The sequence below is a fragment of the Lactuca saligna genome, chromosome 8, assembly GCF_052625555.1.
Source record: "Lactuca saligna cultivar CGN05327 chromosome 8, ASM5262555v1, whole genome shotgun sequence".
NCBI lineage: Eukaryota > Viridiplantae > Streptophyta > Magnoliopsida > Asterales > Asteraceae > Lactuca > Lactuca saligna.
In genome coordinates, this window is record NC_136424.1 from 36,821,380 (window position 1) to 36,844,955 (window position 23,576).

The following is a 23,576-nucleotide window of genomic DNA, read 5'->3' on the forward strand; positions in this document are numbered from 1 at the left end:
GCCCGTTATCATGAGATGCTGCGGAGTGACATTCGCATGTTTGTGAGCCGGTCCAGTTGTAAAACGCTGGACGACATGATTGCTAGAGCCAGAGAGAGGGAGATTGATCTCGAGATGGAGAAGAAGAGGAAACCGGAGGCGGTTTCGGGTTTAGGCAGTGTGGGAAAAAAGCCCAAGGTTTCAGATCACAGGTCTAGGGGACAGCAGAGCCACGGTCGATGTGGCAAGTGTGGAAGATTGCACGAGGGGGCGTGCAAGGCAGGGAGTTCCGGCTGCTACAAGTGCGGTCGAACTGGGCATTTGAGTAGGGATTGTACGGCCCCTGCTACTACGGTTACAGCATCAGATCTGATTTGCTTTCAGTGCAATCAGAGGGGACACAAAAGGTCCCAGTGTCCCAGTTTAGCTGCAGCAGGGAAGGTGGTTGCACCTGCCCCTGCCACCCTGAGGATTACGGATGGCCGGCAGGGCTGAGCTGATGCGCCAGTGGCGAAGAGCAGGGCATTTCAGATGACAGCAGAGGAGGCGCGAGCGACTCCTGATGTGGTGACGGGTATGAATATTTCCTTCATCTTTTGTTATTATATCGTTTGTATGTTACTTGATGATATGTTTTATTTAGGGTCGTTCTCGGTGAACGACATCCCTGCCTTGGTATTGTTCGATTCGGGGGCTACCCGATCATTTATATCGCTTGCGCTTAGCAAGAGACTTAGCAGAGCTCCCGAGGAGATGGATTGCCCACTAGAGGTTGAGATAGCAGATGATAGGACCGTGAGGGTCGGCAGAGTGCATAAAGGGTGTTCCCTTCAGATATTTGATGAGCAGTTTTCAGTGGACCTGGTTCCTATTCCCCTGCGTGGGAATAAAGTTATTGTGGGCATGGATTGGCTGAGCCCCAATGGGGCGGTGATTGATTGTGAGCTACAGCTAGTGAGGGTTCGCACTCCCAGTGGGGGAGAGATAGTGATTCAGGGCGAGAGGCCCCAGCGAGGACCGATCTTTTGTTCCGCCGCGAGGGCGAGGCGCTATGTTCAGCAGGGTTGCGCCGGTTTCGTAGCTTACGTCTTGGATGCCCGGGAGAAGGGCAAGACGGCGATTGATGATGTTCCTGTTGTTCGTGACTATCCGGATGTGTTTCCCGAGGATTTTCCGGGGATACCTCCAGAGAGGCAGGTTGAGTTCAGGATCGACCTAGTTCCTGGTGCGGCTCCGATAGCCAAAGCACCGTATCGACTTGCTCCCCCTGAGATGCAGGAGTTGTCTACACAGCTTCAGGAGCTGTTAGACAAGGGTTTCATTCGGCCGAGCAGTTCGCCTTGGGGAGCGCCGATCTTATTTGTGAGGAAGAAGGATGGGTCGCATCGTATGTGCATTGATTATCGGGAGTTGAACAAAGTAACGGTGAAGAACCGTTACCCACTTCCGAGGATAGATGACTTGTTTGATCAGCTTCAGGGAGCGTCTTGGTTCTCCAAGATCGATCTACGCTCCGGTTATCATCAGATGAGGGTTAGAGATGAGGATATACAGAAGACTGCTTTCAGGACCCGGTATGGTCATTATGAGTTCGTGGTGATGCCATTTGGGCTCACCAATGCCCCAGCCGCATTCATGGATCTCATGAACCGCGTGTGCAGACCGATGCTGGATCGGTCGGTGATAGTGTTTATTGATGACATCTTGGTGTATTCCAAGACACAGGGGCAGCACGAGGAGCACCTGCGGGAGGTGTTGGAGACTTTGAGGAGGGAGAGACTTTTTGCAAAGTTCTCCAAGTGTGAGTTCTGGTTGCGCGAGGTGCAGTTTCTTGGTCATCTCGTCAACCAGAAGGGTATTTTGGTAGATCCGGCCAAGATTGAGGCCGTGATGCAGTGGGAGGTCCCGAGGTCTCCATCTGAGATTCGGAGCTTCCTGGGGTTGGCAGGGTATTATCGGAGATTTATTCAGGACTTCTCCAAGATAGCAGTGCCGCTCACCCGACTAACCAAGAAGTCGGTGGTTTTTCGTTGGGGGCCTGAGCAGCAGGCGGCGTTCGAGACTCTCAGGCAGAGATTGTGCGAGGCTCCGATCCTTACCTTGCCAGAGGGAGTAGAGGATTTCGTAGTCTATTGTGATGCTTCGATCACAGGTATGGGAGCAGTATTGATGCAGCGAGGCCATGTAGTAGCTTATGCCTCGAGACAGTTGAAGCCTCACGAGGCTAATTATCCTACCCACGATTTGGAGCTGGGGGCGGTTGTGTTTGCCCTCAAGATTTGGAGACATTACCTTTATGGGGTCCGCTGTACTATTTACACGGATCACAAGAGTTTGCGATATCTTATGGATCAGCTGAGTTTGAACATGAGACAGAGGAGATGGTTAGACGTGCTGAAGGACTATGACTGTGAGATCCTTTATCATCCAGGGAAGGCCAATGTGGTGGCCGACACCCTAAGCCGCAAGGTGTCGACGGCCCCTATCAGAGATCTGTGTATGAGGATGACAGTGATCACTCCGTTGTTGGAGCGGATCAAGGAGGCTCAGATGGAGGGCCTCAAGGAGGAGAGGCAGAAGTGTGAGAGGATAGTGGGCCGAGTAGCTTCATTTGATTACGACAGTCGGGGTTTGTTGACACTTCATGGTAGGATATGGGTACCGTACTGGGGTGGGGTACGGCAAGTATTGATGGACGAGGCTCATAAGTCTCGGTTTTCTATCCACCCAGGAGCGACGAAGATGTATCGGGATCTTCGATCTGATTATTGGTGGCCCTGCATGAAGCGAGATGTCGCTTGGTATGTGGAGAGATGTTTGACCTGTCGAAAGGTCAAGGCGGAGCACCAGAGACCTCACGGCAAGATGCAGCCGTTAGACATTCCTGTGTGGAAATGGGAGGACATCACCATGGATTTTGTCACCAAACTCCCTAGGACCGCACGCGGGGTGGACTCGATATGGGTAGTAGTGGATCGGTTGACGAAGAGTGCCCATTTTATTTCGATTCAGGAGAGTATATCGGCGGAAAAGTTAGCCGATATCTATGTGCGAGAGATTGTGGCACGTCATGGAGTGCCGGTATCGGTGGTGTCGGACCGAGATGTTCGTTTCACGTCCAGATTCTGGAAGCGATTCCACGACGAGATGGGTACTCGTCTCTAATTCAGCACCGCTTTTCATCCTCAGACTGACGGGCAGAGCGAGAGGACGATTCAGACTCTCGAGGACATGCTTAGGGCATGTGTTATAGATTTTGGGGGCAGTTGGGATACGTATCTTCCGTTAGCGGAATTCTCGTATAACAACAGTTATCATGCGAGCATTGATCGACCTCCTTTTGAGATGTTATACGGCAGGAAGTGCAGGACCCCGATTTGTTGGGGCGAGGTCGGTCAGCGAGTCATAGGGAGCACCGAAGTGGTGCTCAAGATGACGGAATTGATCCAGCAGGTCCGTAGTAGGCTGCAGACTGCGCAGAGTCGGCAGAAGAGCTACGCCGACAGGAGGCGTTCGGACTTGGAGTTCCAGGTGGGAGATATGGTTCTTCTGAAAGTCTCACCTTGGAAAGGTGTCATCAGGTTCCGGAAGAGGGGCAAATTGGGCCCCAGATTCATTGGTCCCTTCAGGGTTTTGGCCCGGGTGGGTCGGGTTGCTTATCGGTTAGATCTTCCTGAGGAGCTTAGTCTGATACACAACACCTTCCACGTGTTGCAGTTGAGGAAGTGTTTGGTGGATGGGACAGCAGTCGTTCCCTTAGAGGACATTCAGGTTGATAGCGGCCTAAATTATATCGAGAAGCCGGTCGCGATTCTGGAACGGAAGACCAAGACCTTGAGGAACAAGGTAATTCAGCTAGTAAAGGTGCAGTGGCAGCACCGGAAGGGGTCTGAATGGACGTGGGAGGCTGAGGAGGAGATGAGAGCGCACTACCCGGAGTTATTTGCAGATCCAGCCGTAGCAGACTTCAAGGACGAAGTCTGAGACAAGTGGGGGAGAATTGTAACGACCCGTTCCCGGTATGTTGATTTATTGGTAATTATAGTGAGTTTTTCAAGAGGGACTCGGCGAGTTCTAGCCTGACTCGCCGAGTAGGGTCGCGTCTGAGGGCACGCGTGAGCCGGGGACTCGACGAGTCCATATCCCCGACTCGGCGAGTCCATCTGTCTGGGTGAAACCCTAAAATCCCCGGGTTGCCCACTATTTATACCACCTTATAGCCCCCATTCTCGCCTCCCTCACCCTGAGAACGCAGTGATAGAGCCCCAATCCTCCATTGAAGAGCTTATATGTGTTTTGGTGCCATTTTGTGAAGGTGTGAAGAAGGAGAAGAAGGAAGAAGCAAGGAGAAGTGTTGTAGTGCAAAGATCCAGGGCCAAATCAGAGTTAATTGAGGTATTTTCGGAGTTCCATCTTGTTATATGCTTTAAACTTCCATTAGAGCTCTCCTAAGGGCTAGTTGATGCTTGTTCCAAGCCTTACACTTGCATGAACGTCTTATTAAGTCGATATATCTATGGATCTGAATGTTGGGGTGTTGTAGAGCCCAGATCTACTGTCTTTTTGGAGTTATATTGCATGATAACCATAGATCTACCCATTTTATGCATCTTTTATCCTTATTTCCCTTATTCATGAGGTTGTGCACGTAAAGTTGGAAACTTTACGTGGTAAAACAGCTTATTGGACTCAGATCTATCAATTGTATGCATTGGATTCAAACAAAATCAAGTAAAAATCAGTTGCATGGCGGCGACTCGGCGAGTCGGAAGAACGACTCGACGAGTCGAGTCGCGAGTCCCGAGTCCTTCAGTTTTATCAGTGTCGAGTGGACGAGGTGAGTCAGGAAGTGGACTCAGCGAGTTGAGAGTAGACTCAGTGATGGAGGGACTCGACGAGTTTGTTCATACAACTCGGCGAGTCCAAGGCAATCTTCTTGGGATCAAGAACAACTCGTCGAGTCTGTTCATCCGACTCGGCGAGTCGGATGAAGATTGTCTGAGTTCTTGGATCAAGAGGGTACTCGTCGAGTCGATGCCAGACTCGACGAGTAGCAGTGAGTAAGAGTGAAAAGTGAGAGTGGGACTCGGCGAGTTGGGTGCCCCAACTCGGCGAGTCAGCCCAAAAGGAGAGTTGACTTTGACCGAGGGTAAAAGAGTCATTTTACCCCAAGCGCAGTGTTTAGTATTTGATTGAGTGTGTTTATGGACTTGTAGCCGAGGAGATTCAGGAGCAGCCGCCGTTAGCTTCCCGAGCCGCACACTCAGCAGCCAGCTTACGAGGTGAGTTTCCTTCCAGTAGGAACGGGTCTAAGGCCACAATGCCGGCCCGTTCAGTTAGCAGTAGTTTCCGGATTTAGGTCCGATGCAGTAGTTGGTATGTTCGATGCCTTCGTGGTTCGAACAGGATTGTGTGCTATGTTTTATGTGTTAAGTACTATGTATTCCGGGCCACGACCCGATGTAGCATGTCGTATATGTGTTATGCTAGTTGATGTGTTATGCGATGCCATGTTCAGTCAGACAGTTCCGGACTTCGGTCCGATGCAGTTAGTTCCGGACTTCGGTCCGATGCAGGGGACAAGGTCCCAGTCAGTTCCGGACTTCGGTCCGATGCAGTTAGTTCCGGACTTCGGTCCGATGCAGGGGACAAGGTCCCAGACAGTTCTGGACTCCGGCCCGATGCAGTTCCGGACTTCAGTCCGATGCAGTTCCGGGCTTCGGCCCGATGCAGTGGGCAAGGCCCAATATGTGTTTATGTGTTATTGTATGGTATGTGGTAGTTTGGGGGAGCTCACTAAGCTTCGTGCTTACAGTTTCAGTTTTGGTTTCAGGTACTTCCGCAAGCAAAGGGAAGAGCTCGGGGTGACAGCATCGCACACACCGCATCATAGCTTTTATCCTGGGGATGTCTCTTGATGTTTTGGATTGATGTAGTATGATACAGTTTTCCGCACAATATTTTATTATGTTTCGGGGATACATCGCGTGTGTTTATGTTATAATACTTATATTATGGTTTTGATTATATGGAAAAACGAAAATTTTTGGGTCGTGTTTTTGGGTCGTTTCATATATTCACTTATGAATATTACACAGTATATTCACATATAAATATTATAAGGTATATTCACTTGTGAATATATTCACTTGTGAATATATTCACTTATGAATATTTGAAGGTATTTTGACAAATATATATAATTTTTCTATGTTATTCACATATGAATAACATACACACTTGCATATTTGTTTTGTACTTTAATAATCATATACTGATTCAGGTGAGAAAACATATTCATATGTGAATATAACGTGGTAATTTAGTTTATGCATTTCATCAAACAGTTGGAGTGCATACAAGTTAACTATTTTTAAATTGTTAAAAACATCAAATTATCAATTCCAAATCATCATATACTTCCGATTTCGACTTTATATGCGACATCCTATGTCTGATCGATTTCTCATTTTGATTTTGATTTTCGAAAATCCGATTGGGAACCTATGAGATCCGATTCTGAGTCCTTCAATGTCGACTATGACTGCGAGTCTAGAACTTCGATTCCAATTTCATGAACAGCGAAGAAATTCCGGTTTAATTGAAGAAATCTGGATGATTATTGAAGGTTGGAGGAAAAATTTTGATAATGAACGAACTTTTATCGAACTCTCTGTAGTTACGTATTTGAGATTGAAGGTTATTTATATATTTACAAGTTTGTCACCGTGTTTTTTTATTCTTAGATTAAATAAGTGGCTGAGAATGATTCCTCCATTCTCAACCTTTTTTATTTTCTCAATTAAACCCACCGAGGATGATAACAAAAATGGAGCAATTGAGTATCACATCAAATACAGAGAATTGTGATAGGAGAGATCAATTCCAAAAGGAGAAATGAACACCGAGCAGATTACACAGAAGTGACTCCCTATCCCTACACAGAACATGCAATGTCCTTGCATTTATACTAAATTTAACCAACAGAAATATATCACAAAAAAATTCTATTTTAAAATGTACCTGTTAGCTTGTTAGTCGCATTTTATAGCTGCATATAGGTAACGAACAAAGAGCAACGAGGCATTGAAACCCACACTTCCAAGTATAAGAAATATTCCCAAACATGCACAACCCATATATCCAAAGAAAAAGGACGTCTGCATGAAACCATTCATGTCCGATCTCTCGAAATAATAATAGATGCAATAAACATATACGTACAATCCAGTAGATCCACCACACAAAAATGACCTGTGTCAAATAAAAAACTCTTATTAGTTATTACTTATAACGTATTAGCTCATGCATATAGCAATTCAAGACCATAATCAGTAATCACACCAACTATATATTTAAACGTACCTCCACCACCATTGATGATCTTCAGCAGCAAGCTGGAAGTATGTCAGTGCCACAGAAACTAAAGCAGTCATGATGAGAAGAAGAAAGAAGACTATGGACAGAATACTATAAAGTGTATAAACGCGATGTCCCCAAACACTTGCAAATATGTAATACAACTGAATATAGATAACACTGAAAGGCAAAATTCCTGCTAAAGCCATCTGAGGAAGAACACCCCTATACCAACGCAGCTTAGGAACCTCTCTAGGAATTTTAGCGGTTTTGCAGGGAGCTTGGAATTCAGACATTCTGGTTTTCCCAATAATGCCTCCTAAAAGAAGCAATGGTGATGCTATGAATATCCACAAGAGAGATAACATGACTATTGCTTTCAATGGTAATGCAGTAGTTGATCCATAAAATGTTGCAACAATGTCTAGGAAAGTAAAAGTAACAAAGAGAGGCCCAAAATATAATGCTCCTGTGAGTATTAGGTTCTTCATCTGTCAAGTCGAAAAAAGAGAGAGAGAGACAATCAGTTTAAGTGAATAAAAATTCCTCAAAATCATGTGTCAAACTAAGTTTTGATATTTTCACATACCCAGTTTGTTCCTTCGAGTTTACAATAGAAGGAAACAGAAGTATATCCGGAGACCAAAGATGTTAGTGCATATAAAATGATAAGTGTTTTCCAGAGTACTCCTCGCATATAGGGCTGAAAAACACCTACGAGACCTAGAGCAAGAAATGCTACGATACTGCAATTGTGACAAAAGAATGGTTACAAAAGTAGTAAGTAAATTTTTTCGAAAAAAAATCAAATATTTCACGACATATGAATGTATTTTTCAATATATGAATTTGTATTTCTCAATAAAAGATTGTATTGGGCAATATATTACCATTTATATTCTCAAAAAATAATGTATAAAGGTGTTTTTTTATGTAGTCGGACCACTCAAAAGGCAATTTCACAATTTGCAATTGGACCCATTGCAAAATAATATATTTTAAATGAGATGTACCATTTTAGTAATTTTTTTTGTTTATATTTAAAATAATAAGAGCACAAGTAGGCAAGCTTCATGTTTGAGATGCTTAATAAAGTATCATATTCTTTGAAGATACTCACACTACAAGCAACTGGCTTCCAGCACCAAGAGCCGCAGAAAATAAAGACTTGTGTTGTGGGAATCTAAATACATCGCCATGAACATTCTTCCATCCTATCTCTTCTTGATTACTTATCACTTGATCCTCTTCTACATCGATTGAGTTCCTTTCATTTTTCATGCATTGGGAAAACAAGAAAGGCAACACAAGAGTTATTCTATTTGACAAACATAACAAACACAATAAGTTGAATACGCAAACTTATTTTTTGTGAGTAGAATCAATACTTGGAAATGTCTTTGCGAAGGACTAGTAAGTAAAATGTGAGTAAGGAAATGATGAGAATGAGGAGTATGACACTTGAGTATGTAATTGAGTGATGATGTATAGACAAGTGGTGAGGTAAAATGGAAGAACCAATGTATTTCTCCATTCTCCTATCAAATGATTGTTGTGTCATTTTCCACTTAACAGAGTATGTAAACCCCACATCAACTTCCTTGTCTTCGGTAATGTCTGTAAATGAATATGTAGGCATTCGGAGATTGACCTCAATAACATGATCCTTATTATAAAAAACTTGGAAATCAAAATGTCTGTAAAGGGAATACTCTGTTTCGATCCTTCCATATCCGTTATTTCTTAACATTCCAATAAAAGCCCACATTGGTAAGTCATCATAGTATAATTGCGTATAGTAGTCCTTCTCTATAGCCCTTTTGAACTTAGAAACATCTGTTTTACTCAGTGTCTTATTGCATAATACTTCAAAATCTTTATCCACAAGGAATTCAAGCTTATATGGAGTTGAAACAAGATGATCTCCATTCAACATCTCTCCTAAATTAGGCGTCTTCTCTTTGACAACATCTGTTATTAGAGAAGTTAAAATGACTGAAAGAGAACAAAAGAAAGACCCCACACATTCATGAAAGAATTAAGTACCTTGAGAACAAAATGGAAGTTCATAATAAGCATATGTTTCTCTGAAAACAAAGTAAACAAGAATAAGAAGACACAAACACACACACACACAACTTTGGAGGAGATGTGTCTAACCTAGAATTATGGAATGGGGCTATTTTGTTGGCATATAAGGGGATTGTATCACCTTCACTGTAGCTATGATCAGAGGCATCTGATTCTACTTGGATTCCAAGGTAGATCAGTAGAAGTATAAGAAAAGGGTATTTTCGTAATTGTACCATTCCTGTTGATCTGTAAATTAAAGTGAGAAAACATGAGCAATTGTGATACCAGAAATCAGAGATATCACTACAGAGCATCTTGCAAGTAATACAAAATGGGGACAGAGTCGAATGATATTACGTTAAAAAGTTACAAGAATCTTTGTGGATTTTGGAAAAGTTGAAGATTGGACTAAAAGAATTCTAGGTTTTGTGTGATAGAATATTTTGTTTGGATTGTTTCTCATTGTTACATAAACAAATAAACAGATTCTTCATTCTTCTATGTCTCATACATTTAGGCGTTTTGTGTGTTAAACAATACTTTCACAAGAAAATTCATTAAGGCGTTGCTAATTCTTTTCAAAAACAAATAGTCGAGACCCTGTTTTTGTCAATTCAATGGAGTATTCGATAAACGAATGTAATTATTGCGACAAGAATAATCAAAAACCAAGCTCAAAAGTGAATCGTGGTATCAAGATATGAACCAATCAAACATAAGTAATTATCCAAAACAACCAGTTCAACTGAAATTACAAAGAACGTGGGATGATGAGTGAAAGAGAAAGAGAGCACCTTTTACAGTGAAGAAGCACGATGCGATGATGGAAAAGTTCTGAACTGGTTGGAACCAGAAGTAGTGTCGGGGATGGAGAGACGACTTTGACTTTGACTCTTAACTTTGTTCAGCCAATAGTTAAATAATGCACTAGTCTCATATGCTGGTCGTTACTTGTTCAAATTATTTTGAGGAAGTTAATAATGTTTAGTTTATTTTTTTATGATATTTATAAAATGATAATCAGCTTTTGTATATGAACTATTTTGATATTTCAAATTTATTCGAACTATTTTACCATTATATATAGACAAAATTTCACAATTGGTCCCTATGGTTTACAGAATGTCACATTTTAAGGATTTCCTATCAAAAAGGAACGCGAATGGTTCCTATGGTTTGTAAAACTACATGAAATGTCCTTCTGCTGTTAAAATCTAACTTTTCAGTTGTTAGATTTTAATGGAAAAAATTATTTTGCCCTTCTACCAATATTACAATACATTACAAACCTCAAGGACCATTCGTGTAATTTTATAAATTTGAAATTTTATAACTTGATAACCTTTTTTTTTTTTATTTATCTTTTTGACATTTTATATTTCTATTTTTATTTCATAATTTTGGTTATTTATGGTTTTTTTATGTTTTTGTTTATTTTAATTCAAGTAAATAAACTTAAGTTCGGTAAACCATATCAAAAGAACCAAAATAATACGAAATATTTTGTAGTGATACATTGTAACAACTGCACACTTAATTACTGGTGTACATCAGAAAAAGAAGGAAAAAGGAACTTAAAATACCAAGAAAAAAGAACCAGTGTCTTGAGTTATCGACGTAGAAATATCAATTCGTGAACTTCCGACGTAATCCCCAAATCCAACAGCTGTAGCACCTGATGGTAGCAGCGAAGCTACTAAACTGCTATCAATCGATTTCAAAATCATTAATTTAAAAAAAATCAAACAAAACATGTGGCGTATCTTCTTGTGAAGGAAAGAGAGTCAAGTTTCTAATTGCCTGCCGCTAGAAGGACAAGCTTTGCTTCTTGCTGCCTCTCCTTTCTGTCTACCCATCTTCTTATGACGAACAAACCTGGGTTTTCACGGTGGAAGACGGTATCGACGATGGCTGTTGTTGGCAATGATGGAAGTGTGGAACGAAGGTTTTAAAACCTGACAGTGGTCAACGATTTCAAGGCCTTTTATGGTGATGGTGATGAAAACGATGGTTTTGTAGGGTTTAATCGATATCTTTATTTTAGGGGATATTAATTGAATGATTTCTTTTACCATAATTAAATGTGTTAAAATTACCAAAATACCCTTTTTATATTTATTTGTTATTTAATTTATGCTAATTTTTGATTGGTGCGTTTAGGAACACAATAGTTGTTAGAAACATTTGAACCTACTTCTCACTCCCTCTCTCCCCCCCCCCCCCCTCTCTCTCTCTTTATATATATATATATATATATATATATATATATATATATATATATATATATATATATATATATAGAGAGAGAGAGAGAGAGAGAGAGAGGGAGAGTCAAGATCAAATAAGAAGGAAATTTTTGGTAGGAAGGTAAGAAGTTTTTTTTCTATATACTTTTTTCGCGAACAAACAAAATGAATCATTAGATGATTCATTTGTAAGATGATTCACAAGAAAAAATTCTCAAAAAAACATTTCGATGATTCATTTATATAATGATTTTGTTGTTATTCACTAAAATTGTCATAAAAGTGAATTTTTCCTTAATTTACTTAAAAATGAATCATATAGATGTTTTTTTGAGAATTTTTTCTTGTGAATCATCTTACAAATGAATCATCTAGTGATTCATTTTTTTTGTTCGTTAAAAAAATATGTAGAAAAAAAAAACTTCTTACCTTCCTACCAAAAAAAATTTCTTACCGGATCTATATCATATATATATATATATGTTCAAATGAGAACAATTCTAAATTTGAGAACATTTGAGAACAAATTTAGACTATTAAACACGAGTCACTTTCTTTTTTTCTTTCTACTTGTCGACACAACACCCCATTTCTGTCTCTACATTCTCTTATCTTCAATAATCAATCTACCTTGCCTCGACCTGCAACGCCATTGCAACATTCGCTAGTTTCACCGACGAAGCCTATCGCCACCATCGATTCTATCATCTCCGAGTTTGGATCAAGTTTTAACATCTTTCTCATAGACGATGAGAGGAATTCACTTCAAGGTTGGTAACAATTTTGATTTCAAGTATTTAACCATCGATTTACTGAATGAAAATCAGTGTACTCAATCTATGTCACTGTACCTATTGTCAAAATGCTAGAAACATTTAGCGAAGGTAGAAATGGAGAGCAAAGCGAGTGACGATTCAGTTTTGCGCAATGGTAACTTGTAATTCCTTTGTCTCTATTTTGTTCCTTGTTGGCATCTCATATTTAGTACTCTCCAATTTATAATTACTATTATTAATCAATCTTTTGTGCAAATTTTTGTTTTTTATTGGAGAACACAATAAACTTTATGATTTTGATTGAAAACGAACATATATTTACTCAAAAAGAGAGTTGAGATCTGTGTAGACTTTGATACACACAAGGTGTTTGTGAAAGGGTCTGAAAAAAACTAATATTAAATTTATTTATAAAAGACAAAATGCACTTTTATTTTGTACGACAATTAAGTTGTTTCTTATTATTCCCCAACCACAATCATGTTTAGCATATGACGCCCCTCTGTATGTTTTATGATGTACAAGAGGCAATTGATATTTCCTTAACAGGGTGGAAAATTAACATTTATGTGTTCTTGTATGATGCAAAATATTACTTCAAAACTTACACTTTTCATGTAAAAATGCCAATTGTAATTACTTTATAATGTTTTATTCCCACATCCGCATGCTAATGTAGTTACTAATAAGATAAAAAAACATGATGGAATTTTTTGTCCTGCTCTAGGGGATGGATTGGAGTCTCTTAAAGAATTGATTATCACTGTGGGATTTCATGCACACAAGGTGTTTGTCATATTGTCTGAAAGAACCTAATAACTGTAAAAGTAGCATTTTATGTGAAAATCCTTAACTTTGAACCCTTATCAAGCCAAGCATTAAGGCCCTTATGTAAAATTGAATTTCACATCTCAATAGCCAAATAAGTAACGAACAGTCATATTAAAAGTGATAAACTTAAGTCTTAACCATTAAGTCCTTAATAGAACACCGAAAAAGATTTAAAATCCATTACGATCAATTTTCCCAAATCCGTTCTCTAACTTCTAAAATTTGTACAATTCAATAAGAACACCTAGAAACCATGAGACCTAATTTTATTGAAAACTTAATGTGTCTAGTTTCTTTAAACTTTGAATCATATCTCAAAATTCCAAATCCTTAAGGGGTAAAATTGGCAATCTTCTCAGGTTGGTCCATGTTGTCATAGATTTCATGCATTGTTTTTATAAAATCTGCATATTCTTAAAATTTTGAAAATTATTTTTTTTTAAATATGAAAATTTGATTTATTATGTTAATTTTTAGATATTTTTATTAATATTTCCAATAACGCAAAAAATCAAACATTAATTAGGAATGTTAAGATTATGATCATGACCTTAAGGGGTTAATATCGATTTAACGCTCCACATTTAGTTATCGGGTTCTTGGGAAATTATAAGTTCTCAATAGATCTCATATATATATATATATATATATATATATATATATATATATATATATATATATATATATATATATATATATATATATATATATATATAGAGAGAGAGAGAGAGAGAGTTAGGTTAAAATATCTTTACTATCTATTGTCTGCATGTAGGATTGATTGTAGACCAATTATTTTAATTACTTTAAGAACGTAATTAATGTATATTAAATCCTGAATATTTAATTAATATTCATTATATCTTCAACATTAATATGTATTAATTACTTTCTTAAAATAACTAAAATGATTGGTCCACAATCAATCTTACATGCACACAATAGATAATAAGAACACAATAATCTAACCCGATATATATATATATATATATATATATATATATATATATATATATATATATATATATATATATATATATATATATCGGGTTAGATTATTGTGTTCTTATATATATATATATATATATATATATATATATATATATATATATATATATATATATATATATGGGTAAAATGAATAGAAAATACATAGATGTTTGGAAACCCTAAACGTAAAAACACTATTTTTATGTTATAACTCTGCAGTGAATTTTGTATACACAACTTTTTTTATTATTCAATGATGAATAAATAAATAGTTACATATTAAAACTAAAATTAGAATTTATTACAAAAATGAACATACATAAATTTATAATAGAATAATAACATGTAACGAATACATGAATAATCAAACGTTAATATTTATATTAGAATTATTTCAGCAATACACATATAGAACATTTATTACATAATAACACCATAAACATAATGTTTTTACGTTCTCACACTATTTACTGTTTTTATTTGAAATTACTTTTATATATATATATATATATATATATATATATATATATATATATATATATATATATATATATATATATATATATTAACTTGATTATTTTGATCATGTGAAACACATTCATTTTTGTATTCTTAACTTTTTTTAGTATCTTAATGTGTGTATTTATCATATCATTAATTGAAACAAATGGTACGCATTTTATAATTAAAGTTAAGAATTTGTATAGATATTAGCATATATCTATCATGAAAAATTAAATATCTTCCTACATTTTGTTATGAACCATCATCATTTCATAATCTCATATAAAATGATAACATGTGAAATCCATTAATTTTCTCTGTGAACTCCCCTTTTGAATTTGACACATGTCTCCCCTTTTGAATTTGACACATGTCTCCCCTTTTGAATTTGACACATGTCTTCACATGATGCGTAAGAAAATTGGTAGGAGGATATTTGATTTCTCATCTATCATATTAATCATTGGTGGTGTCAAATAGGATGAGCGTGGTACGGTTTATTAGGGTTATTGGCCAAAACCGAACCGATAACCCGAAATGCAATTATTAAATTTTAGAAACCTCATGGTGTGGTTAGTCTTGCAGTGTGGTTATACGGTTATTTAATGTCGTTTGGTTATTTGCGGTTACAATTACAGTTATTAACCGCATGAGTTTGATGCAGTTACATGGTTATTTAATGTGGTTATGTTATGCACAAATACATAAATGTAGTAATTTCAAAATCTAATTTCATGTGTATGATTTTTGTAAACACAATGTGAAACAAATGCACAGTTGACGTTAACAAACAATTTGAAACAGAGGCACACATGCATAAAGCTACTGATTTAAGTGATTGAGTGAGGGTAGATCAATTTTGTGAATCACGTTCAAACATAAGGCCCTTTTTTAATTAGAACTATCAATAATAAAGTAAATAATATATAATCCCCTTCCCCTATTCTAATAAATAAAACCATTTTTCGCCACGTGGCAGTCAATTAGCCATCCCCCAGCGAATTTTCCCGCTTACAATTTCTATGTGAAGATCCAAAAATGCTCGCTCGTAAAACCACATCCGTCTCGCTCTGATATTGGAAACAATTAAAAGTTTCCAACTTCTCAGCGATAAATCAGCTCCTAAATTCCAGGGACGGTTGAAATGAATCGTTTCCAAAGTTTATTTATACACTTGCAATTCCATACCCATTCATTTTACGCAAATTTTGTTGTCGGGCATTGAGTAGGAGCCGAAATTTCAACTCTTAATTGATTACAAACCGGAGATTTGATTCAGTCGAGCATTGCAAAAGGAGACGAAGACGATGGTAGCTATGAAAAATCAGAAAGTATATGAGTGGTTTCACGCACAACGCTGGAAACAAATCTAAGTTTCCAACTTCAATCCAAGAATTCGCTCCTCAGTCACCCAAATTTTCGTGCTGATTAGTAATATTCGGATAAATCCACGAAATCATGTAGGTAATCGTTTCCTATTTTATTCTTCATTCTCTCTATTTTTGCAGAAACTCCAATCCAAATCTGGAATCTCCTTCCCAATCGAATACATATTTCTCCATAAACCCTAATTATGCCCAAAGCATCTCTTCTGCCACAATCACCGCCACTACTTATTTATCTTCATATGACGCAGCCTGGGTAGCTATGATTCCTTCTCCAAACTCTACAAAGATCCTTTTCAATGATGATGTCGTATTATAATGGCTCTAAAAAGCAGATTCCCTCTTTATTCCTTCATCTTTCTATAACGCTTGTTTTCAAGGGTTCGCTTTCATAAAATATGTCATTTTCAGTCTTAGGTAACCTCTCCATGACTTGAACTAAAAGGACAAGAAATTCATGATGAGATACGTTCAATTGGATGATGTGAATAACCTTCTTAAAAGGGTGTTGATGCTTCTGGCTTTAGGGGATCAATTTCTTGACGAAACATCAATGAATATCGCACAAATCACATCATCCGTCATGTTGGTTCCTTCGTCACAAGGGGCACATTGTTCGTGGTTGGTTAATTAGCCATACTTATTTATCATGATTTATTACTTTTTCGAGTTCTATGTTTTGAATATATTTCTTTTTGTTGATGAAAGGTCCAATTTTCACTTTTTCCCCTTTTACAAACAACATGAATTTAGGTAAGATTTTTTTTTAATGAACCTATATTTTTTGCTCTTTCATTTTTTTAATCATTTCCCAGTCTATCTAATCTTCGTTCGTTTTTTTCCTGTACTTACTCTGTTTGGCTTCATATCTACTCATATCTAGGCTACAACAAATTTTTGTGGTGTGTATTTTTAACTTTAATGTTGGACAAAGTTTTGTCATATATTTTTCAGGAAAGAACTTAACTGATAAAATATGAGTTGCCATCATGCTCTCCTTGGGAAGAAGGAAATGTCAGCTCGAAAGAAGGCCTTTAATCAAAGTAAGGTCATCTTACACTTTCCGCTTACTAGGGTTCTTTATCAGGTTTAGTAACCACTAATCATTATTTATGTTGATTCTTTTTGAGTTTTACATTAGCAGATCTTTGATGTTGATTCTTTTAACATCAATGAGTTTATGGTTTTGAACATTATTAACTATGGTGAAATTGACAAATTTACCCTTGCAAATGTTGTTGTCCATCCAATGATCAATCCAACACATTTGCCTTAGCTGGTTAAGCAAAACTACATTCACAACCTGTAACTTCCTAAAAATGGTATATATATATATATATATATATATATATATATATATATATATATATATATATATATATATATATATTAATGGGTATCATGATTATTAGTTATTCTTATCATGTGAAATTTGTAGAACTCTGTATCTTTAGAGGAGTTTCTTGAAGTTGATTTCCTTGTATGAGTTATCTTCTTATTTTGTCAATCTGTTAGAGTATTATATAACATGTATACAATTATTAGAATATATTATTATAGATTTAGTAAAGAGTATTAATGATAAGCATTTGTAAAGAAATTAGTGTTTGAATCACAATTTAATGTAAAAATAATTAGAATTGATGTCCCACGTATTATTAACATGTCATAGATTTTGCTATATTATACTAATTATGATATCTTTGACCCATTTTTAAAGAGATTAATTATGTGCAAGATGACCTATTATTTTCCTAAAAAACTATGTTGACAACAAACAATTGATGGTCAAAGCTTTGAAGCACTCAAAGAAAAGGAAAGTGTCTGTTTTGGGAAATCCCAATGTGTGTAAGCTTCATATTTCATGAGCTCTAATAAATTGTAGTATTTTGACAAATATCAATATACTTTTGTTTTTTTATTTATTTCTATAATATATTTAGACTTATGTATGTGTTGGCTGCACTTTGTTGCCGTTTTAGGTTGGATAATGGATGGTAGATATGATAATATTCTCATCATCTTTACTGTAAAATTACCATTTTACCCAATTTATAAAACTTCATGTTTTCGAATGTACTGACACTCACATAGTAGGATGTTGTTTTCACAAACACAAACAATAACATCCATAGACAATCACAAACATTCATAATGTTTGTCAAAAAAAGAAGAAAATCAAGTATAATGCCATATTTAACAAAATATAAAATGGAATTATGATTCTATATTTAACAAAAAAGAGTGTAGATTGCTATGAAAATAGGATGCTATAAAGTATATAGTACATTAGAGTAGCATGTTATAAAATACTTGAAATCATTTTAGTCAAATGTACTTTACAGGATCCTGCTTTCATAGCATGTATTCCTTCATAAGAATTCTCATTCCATCATTTGATGTATTCCTTCAATAAAATTTACCAAAAAACATACAATTAGTATAGATAAAAATACATCAACACCTCAAAACAGATCATGCATCTTGATTGTTTTATGTTTCATCCCACATTCCTCCGTTTCACTTTCCATTTCACCACTTTACCATGCGACCTTCATTCTTGCCAACGTCGTATCCCAACAAAATATTGCTTCAGTCGACATTTCATGCTTTATCGATTATTTCATGTTCTAACACGTGTAATCTTAGCTTCAAACAAGATTGCTTTGATGGATGATTTTGCTTCTGATATCTAATCTTTATATGTACAAATGTATATTTTTGTGAGAAATAAGACAAGCAAGTGTGGCCATTTTCGTATATCGGCCATAAATTAAGGATAAAAATTGGGATGATATGTCTGTGTTTAGCGATTCAAGTCATTTTTTTAAAAAAAAATTATATTAATTTGATATTTTAATTATATTGAAAAGTAATAATATTTAATTTTAAATTATTTTTTGTTTATTTATTTGGTAACAGTGAAAACAACTATGTATAATAACTTAAAATTGATATTTCTTATTTATTTAACCTTTTTCAAAATGTCATTTTATCTATATTTATATAAGAATCAACATATGCTTATAGTATGGTAATATATAAATCGTTTAACTGTTTAACATAATAGTCATTTACATAACTACCCTGTATTTTTAACTAACACCATTTTATTCCCAATTACTTGTAATTTTTGCAAGTATTTCAATATTGTTTTTAAATCTGGATAACAAACATCATGTTTGTTGATTCACATTTAAGGATCCATTTTAAATTATTAATAAATCTAATATTTTATAAACATTTTTACGTGTGGTTAATTCACATTTAAGGATCCATTTTAAATTAATAATAATTTAAATGTTTTATAAACATTTTACGTGTGGTTGATTCAAATTTAACGATCTATTTTAAATTATTAATAATTTAAATGTGTTTTATAAATATTTTACCCGTGGTTTCCACGGGTTATAACCTAGTATATAATTATTTAAAGTATGTAAATTAGCGATTTGGTTAGTTTTTTCGGTGTGGTTCGATTATTTGCAGTTTCTATAAAATAGTAACCGCATCCCACAGAAAAAGTTTCAGTTTTTCAAAATTGAAAACCACGCTCTTGGTTATTGTGTAGGTTCGGTTTTTAATTGTGATTTGGTTTTTGCTCATCCTAATATCAAGTCTCTTTGTTTTTTTTTAATTTTTATTTTCTACTATATGCTTTATTTGGCAACTAGACTTTTAACCCTAGTTTCCACAAAAGGATTCGTTGCAAAGCTCATAAACACTTCTTGAATATTATTTTAAACAAAATATTTGGATAAAAGAATTGCATAATTCTTCTACATTAATCAAGTCAAAAGATTTTTGTGGCAGTGCTCATATAATATGTGAAGAAGCGTTCTAAAATTTCAAATTCATGTTTGCAAAAATAACCAAAGTATTGCTATGAGCATGTGTTCATGATTTGGTCAAGTACAGTATACGAAGTTTGGATAAAAATTTAAAAATTGTTCCCAATTTATACAATGCTATTCTATTACTGTTTTTCTATGAAAGATGCTATTTCTATCAATGTACTACGTACGATTAAAAAAAGGTCACGTTGGCCAGCTAAACAATCGTACCATAGGATGAAAATGAAGACAAAATATCTCAAATTAGAATGTCAAAAGGAAGCCCAAATCTTTAATATCCCTAATAAAAAGATTCATGCTAGACAACCTGACCCTCACAACCCAGGAAAGCGAACATATATGTCCCTCACAGAGTACGTGCTTGTGTACCTAACTAAGTAGACCAGGTATAAGTAAAGTGGTGATTTTCTCAATATATTAGATTATCTTGTATTTTTTTTTGTTTATCTTTAGACTTGGGGAAAGTCTCATAGCTTTAGCTTGTCTTCTCCAGCGTTGTGAAGGGGCTCTAGTGAGCTCCCTCTTAGCCAAAAAAAAAAAGACAAAATGTTGATATTTTCTTAGCAGATTGTTGTTTTGGTATTTTACAATGCACACCAATTAAGCACACCCCTTTACTCTTTTCGATCAATGCAAATGCAAAACTTTGTTTTCTTCGGCAAAGACATGTGGAAATAACCATAGCATGTAGGATCTGACGTCGATGTCAACCACAAATACAATATTTTTTTTCCTAAACGGCAACAAATTTTATTTAAAAAATAATATTGTCAATGTCAACTTACAAACCAACAAAATACATACGTTTAAGCAATGAGCATTGCCTTATTGTTTCCATGAAACAAGGCTACAATTACAATACTCAAATCCATAAAAAAAAAAAATAGAGTTAACTATGTGATTTGGCATTTCATTCTTGGAATCTAACTTGAAGAAAGCGACATGCATAGTTACATTATAATTGTTTCTTGATACATAAGCAGTAGGCTGTGGTCTCCATTGTGGCAACACAAAATGGCAAGACCTGATCAGCAGCCTCAATCTCAATCGGATGATCCCCATGCTCAAACTCAAATTCAACTTTCTGAGAGTTATCAAACCGAGGATCACAGTCAGGTTGAAATTGTGAATCACTCGGAATCCCAGGTTACTAATCAGACTCCCATAAGCTCAGTGCAAGTATTGGCCATTGTCTCGTTGACTATCAGAGTAGCTACTTGGATATGCCTCTTGGCATCGCTAATCGTTCTAGCGTCTGACACTTCTACCATCAAAGGGCTCTATAGAAACGTAAAAATCGGGTTCAACGATATCTATTCTTATAGGTATCTCTCTTTCTCCTCAAATGTGAAATTTTAACTCATGATTTCACAGGTTTTGAGTCTCTTTCTGTTCCTCTACATACACACACACACTAGGATATACACGTTACGATTTGATTACAAGTATATATCGACTTCAGGTACATGATGTCAGCCATAGTGATTGGTTTTACGTATACATGTGTCCAACTACCCATCGAGATATACCAAGTAAGCATGGGTAAACGTGTTATGATTGGCAATGGGCTCCCTATGATCATCTTTTTTGGCGACAAGGTAAATAGTTATATACTTTCGTTTTCCACATGTTGCATGTATTAGAATTTTTTTGTTTAATTCTAATGATATATGATTTGGCTTTAACATTGGTAAAAGTAATGCCAGACCTATTAAATATAGGGATATTCATAAATATTTGACCATTAGGATCAGAGGATTTAATCAAAACATATATTTTTTTTTTTTCGAAAAATGAACTATTTGTTCAGAAGAGCCTTTTTCTTAACATTTGGATCTCATAAGCAAACCCGAATTTCTAGAATAAGTCTGAAATTTTATTTATATTTTTGGAATTACAAGAAAATATTTATTTTTGTTGAAATCCAACAAAAAGCTAAAGAACTATGGTAAATAAGAAGTAGAAACGATACAAGAGCTTAAAATTAATGATATTTGATTGAAAAACAAGTAATATTAAACACTTCCAAATTGTGATTTAGGAAATGAGTAGGGGCTTGTGAAAAAGTGTTTAATGTAGACGAGGAAAAAAAACATTATATATTACCACTTAGTTTCCAATGTCTTGTTCATATTTTGGGTCTGGACCAAAATAAAATGTAGGTCTTTTTATAATAATTCAATAACCGAAAAAAAAAAATTATTCTCATTATCTTCTAAATATAACAATTTCCATAAAAAAATTAGATCATTTTAAAAGATGGGCTTTGAACGATCGTCCCTATCGTCGTATCATATTTATGTAAAGTGTTAAACAAAAGGTCATTTTGGTTAATATCTCCAAAAATGAACATTTTTTTTTGTTAATATCCATTGAATACATATGATGTTCCATAAAAAGCATAATATGATAGCAAGAAACATACATAAACTATGTAGTGACCACTTAAATTAATATTTCATTTTCGCAGATGTAAAAGCATCGTTTATCCTCTTATAGTGTAAGGTACAAGTATTGTGTTTGATACCTTTATACTAAATGTTCTGTCATCTACATATTTTGTAGTTCCTATTATCTATGTTAGCAACGGGTGTTGGTGCAGCATTTGGTGCTACATTTGATTTGAAGAAAAACCTTGATGACTTGGATGACTATCTAGAGTCCATCGGTGAACCACTTTTTTCTCAACTTCGAACAAAGCTTGATAACTTCTTCAACATGGCTTATGTTTCATCTGGCTTACTTCTTATTGCATTCTTATGTTCGATAGCTTCTTCTATTTTATCTTCATTTTCCTTTCAAAAGAAATGATCATAGGGACCAATAAAGGTACGTGTTGGACTTAGTTTATTGAAGAAGTTAAAGATGCTATTCGTGTATGATTTCTTTGTTTTAACTATTTGTATTTTGAAAACTTTCACTTCCAATAGTACTTGAAATCATAAAAGATAATGGATATTGTATGGCCACTGTAAAACTATCAATTCCAGTGTTGGTGCAGCATTTGGTGCTACATTTGATTTGAAGAAAAACCTTGATGACTTGGATGACTATCTAGAGTCCATCGGTGAACCACTTTTTTCTCAACTTTGAACAAAGCTTGATAACTTCTTCAACATGGCTTATGTTTCATCTGGCTTACTTCTTATTGCATTCTTATGTTCGATAGCTTCTTCTATTTTATCTTCATTTTCCTTTCAAAAGAAATGATCATAGGGACCAATAAAGGTACGTGTTGGACTTAGTTTATTGAAGAAGTTAAAGATGCTATTCGTGTATGATTTCTTTGTTTTAACTATTTGTATTTTGAAAACTTTCACTTCCAATAGTACTTGAAATCATAAAAGATAATGGATATTGTAAGGCCACTGTAAAGAAATGATCATAGGGACCAATAAAGGTACGTGTTGGACTTAGTTTATTGAAGAAGTTAAAGATGTTATTCGTGTATGATTTCTTTGTTTTAACTATTTGTATTTTGAAAACTTTCACTTCCAATAGTACTTGAAATCATAAAAGATAATGGATATTGTATGGCCACTGTAAAACTATCAATTCCAGTTTTAGAATCTGAGACTA

At 35.6% G+C, this 23,576-nt stretch overlaps 2 protein-coding genes across 2 annotated transcripts; one reads left to right on the plus strand and one right to left on the minus strand.

Moving 5' to 3' along the window:
• Nucleotides 1–6,797: 6,797 nt before the first annotated feature.
• Nucleotides 6,798–10,339, minus strand: LOC145011598 (transmembrane 9 superfamily member 2-like). The gene is made up of 9 exons (XM_078970337.1): nucleotides 10,206–10,339; nucleotides 9,499–9,657; nucleotides 9,385–9,425; nucleotides 8,727–9,309; nucleotides 8,459–8,605; nucleotides 7,928–8,084; nucleotides 7,345–7,829; nucleotides 7,003–7,233; nucleotides 6,798–6,916 (listed from the first exon to the last, which is right to left on the minus strand). Exons 2-8 carry the CDS (start codon nucleotides 9,645–9,647, stop codon nucleotides 7,014–7,016), a joined length of 1,782 nt encoding a protein of 593 aa, XP_078826463.1. The 5' UTR covers nucleotides 9,648–9,657; nucleotides 10,206–10,339; the 3' UTR covers nucleotides 6,798–6,916; nucleotides 7,003–7,013.
• Nucleotides 10,340–21,011: 10,672 nt separating this feature from the next.
• Nucleotides 21,012–22,808, plus strand: LOC145009557 (CASP-like protein 4D1). The gene is made up of 3 exons (XM_078968234.1): nucleotides 21,012–21,322; nucleotides 21,460–21,595; nucleotides 22,563–22,808. Exons 1-3 carry the CDS (start codon nucleotides 21,012–21,014, stop codon nucleotides 22,806–22,808), a joined length of 693 nt encoding a protein of 230 aa, XP_078824360.1.
• The last annotated feature ends 768 nt before the right edge of the window (nucleotides 22,809–23,576 follow it).

Bases quoted from the DNA above. Each gene is read 5' to 3' on its own strand.
- LOC145011598 (XM_078970337.1), bottom strand. From the start codon at position 9,647: ATGGTACAATTACGAAAATACCCTTTTCTTATACTTCTACTGATCTAC. The intron at 9,426-9,498 runs GTTAGACACATC...CTTTGTTTTCAG, and splicing joins GCCCCATTCCATAATTCTAG to AGAAACATATGCTTATTATG. The intron at 8,606-8,726 runs GTATTGATTCTA...GAAAAATGAAAG, and splicing joins CTTCGCAAAGACATTTCCAA to GAACTCAATCGATGTAGAAG.
- LOC145009557 (XM_078968234.1), top strand. From the start codon at position 21,012: ATGGCAAGACCTGATCAGCAGCCTCAATCTCAATCGGATGATCCCCAT. The intron at 21,323-21,459 runs GTATCTCTCTTT...TATCGACTTCAG, and splicing joins AACGATATCTATTCTTATAG to GTACATGATGTCAGCCATAG. The intron at 21,596-22,562 runs GTAAATAGTTAT...CATATTTTGTAG, and splicing joins TCATCTTTTTTGGCGACAAG to TTCCTATTATCTATGTTAGC.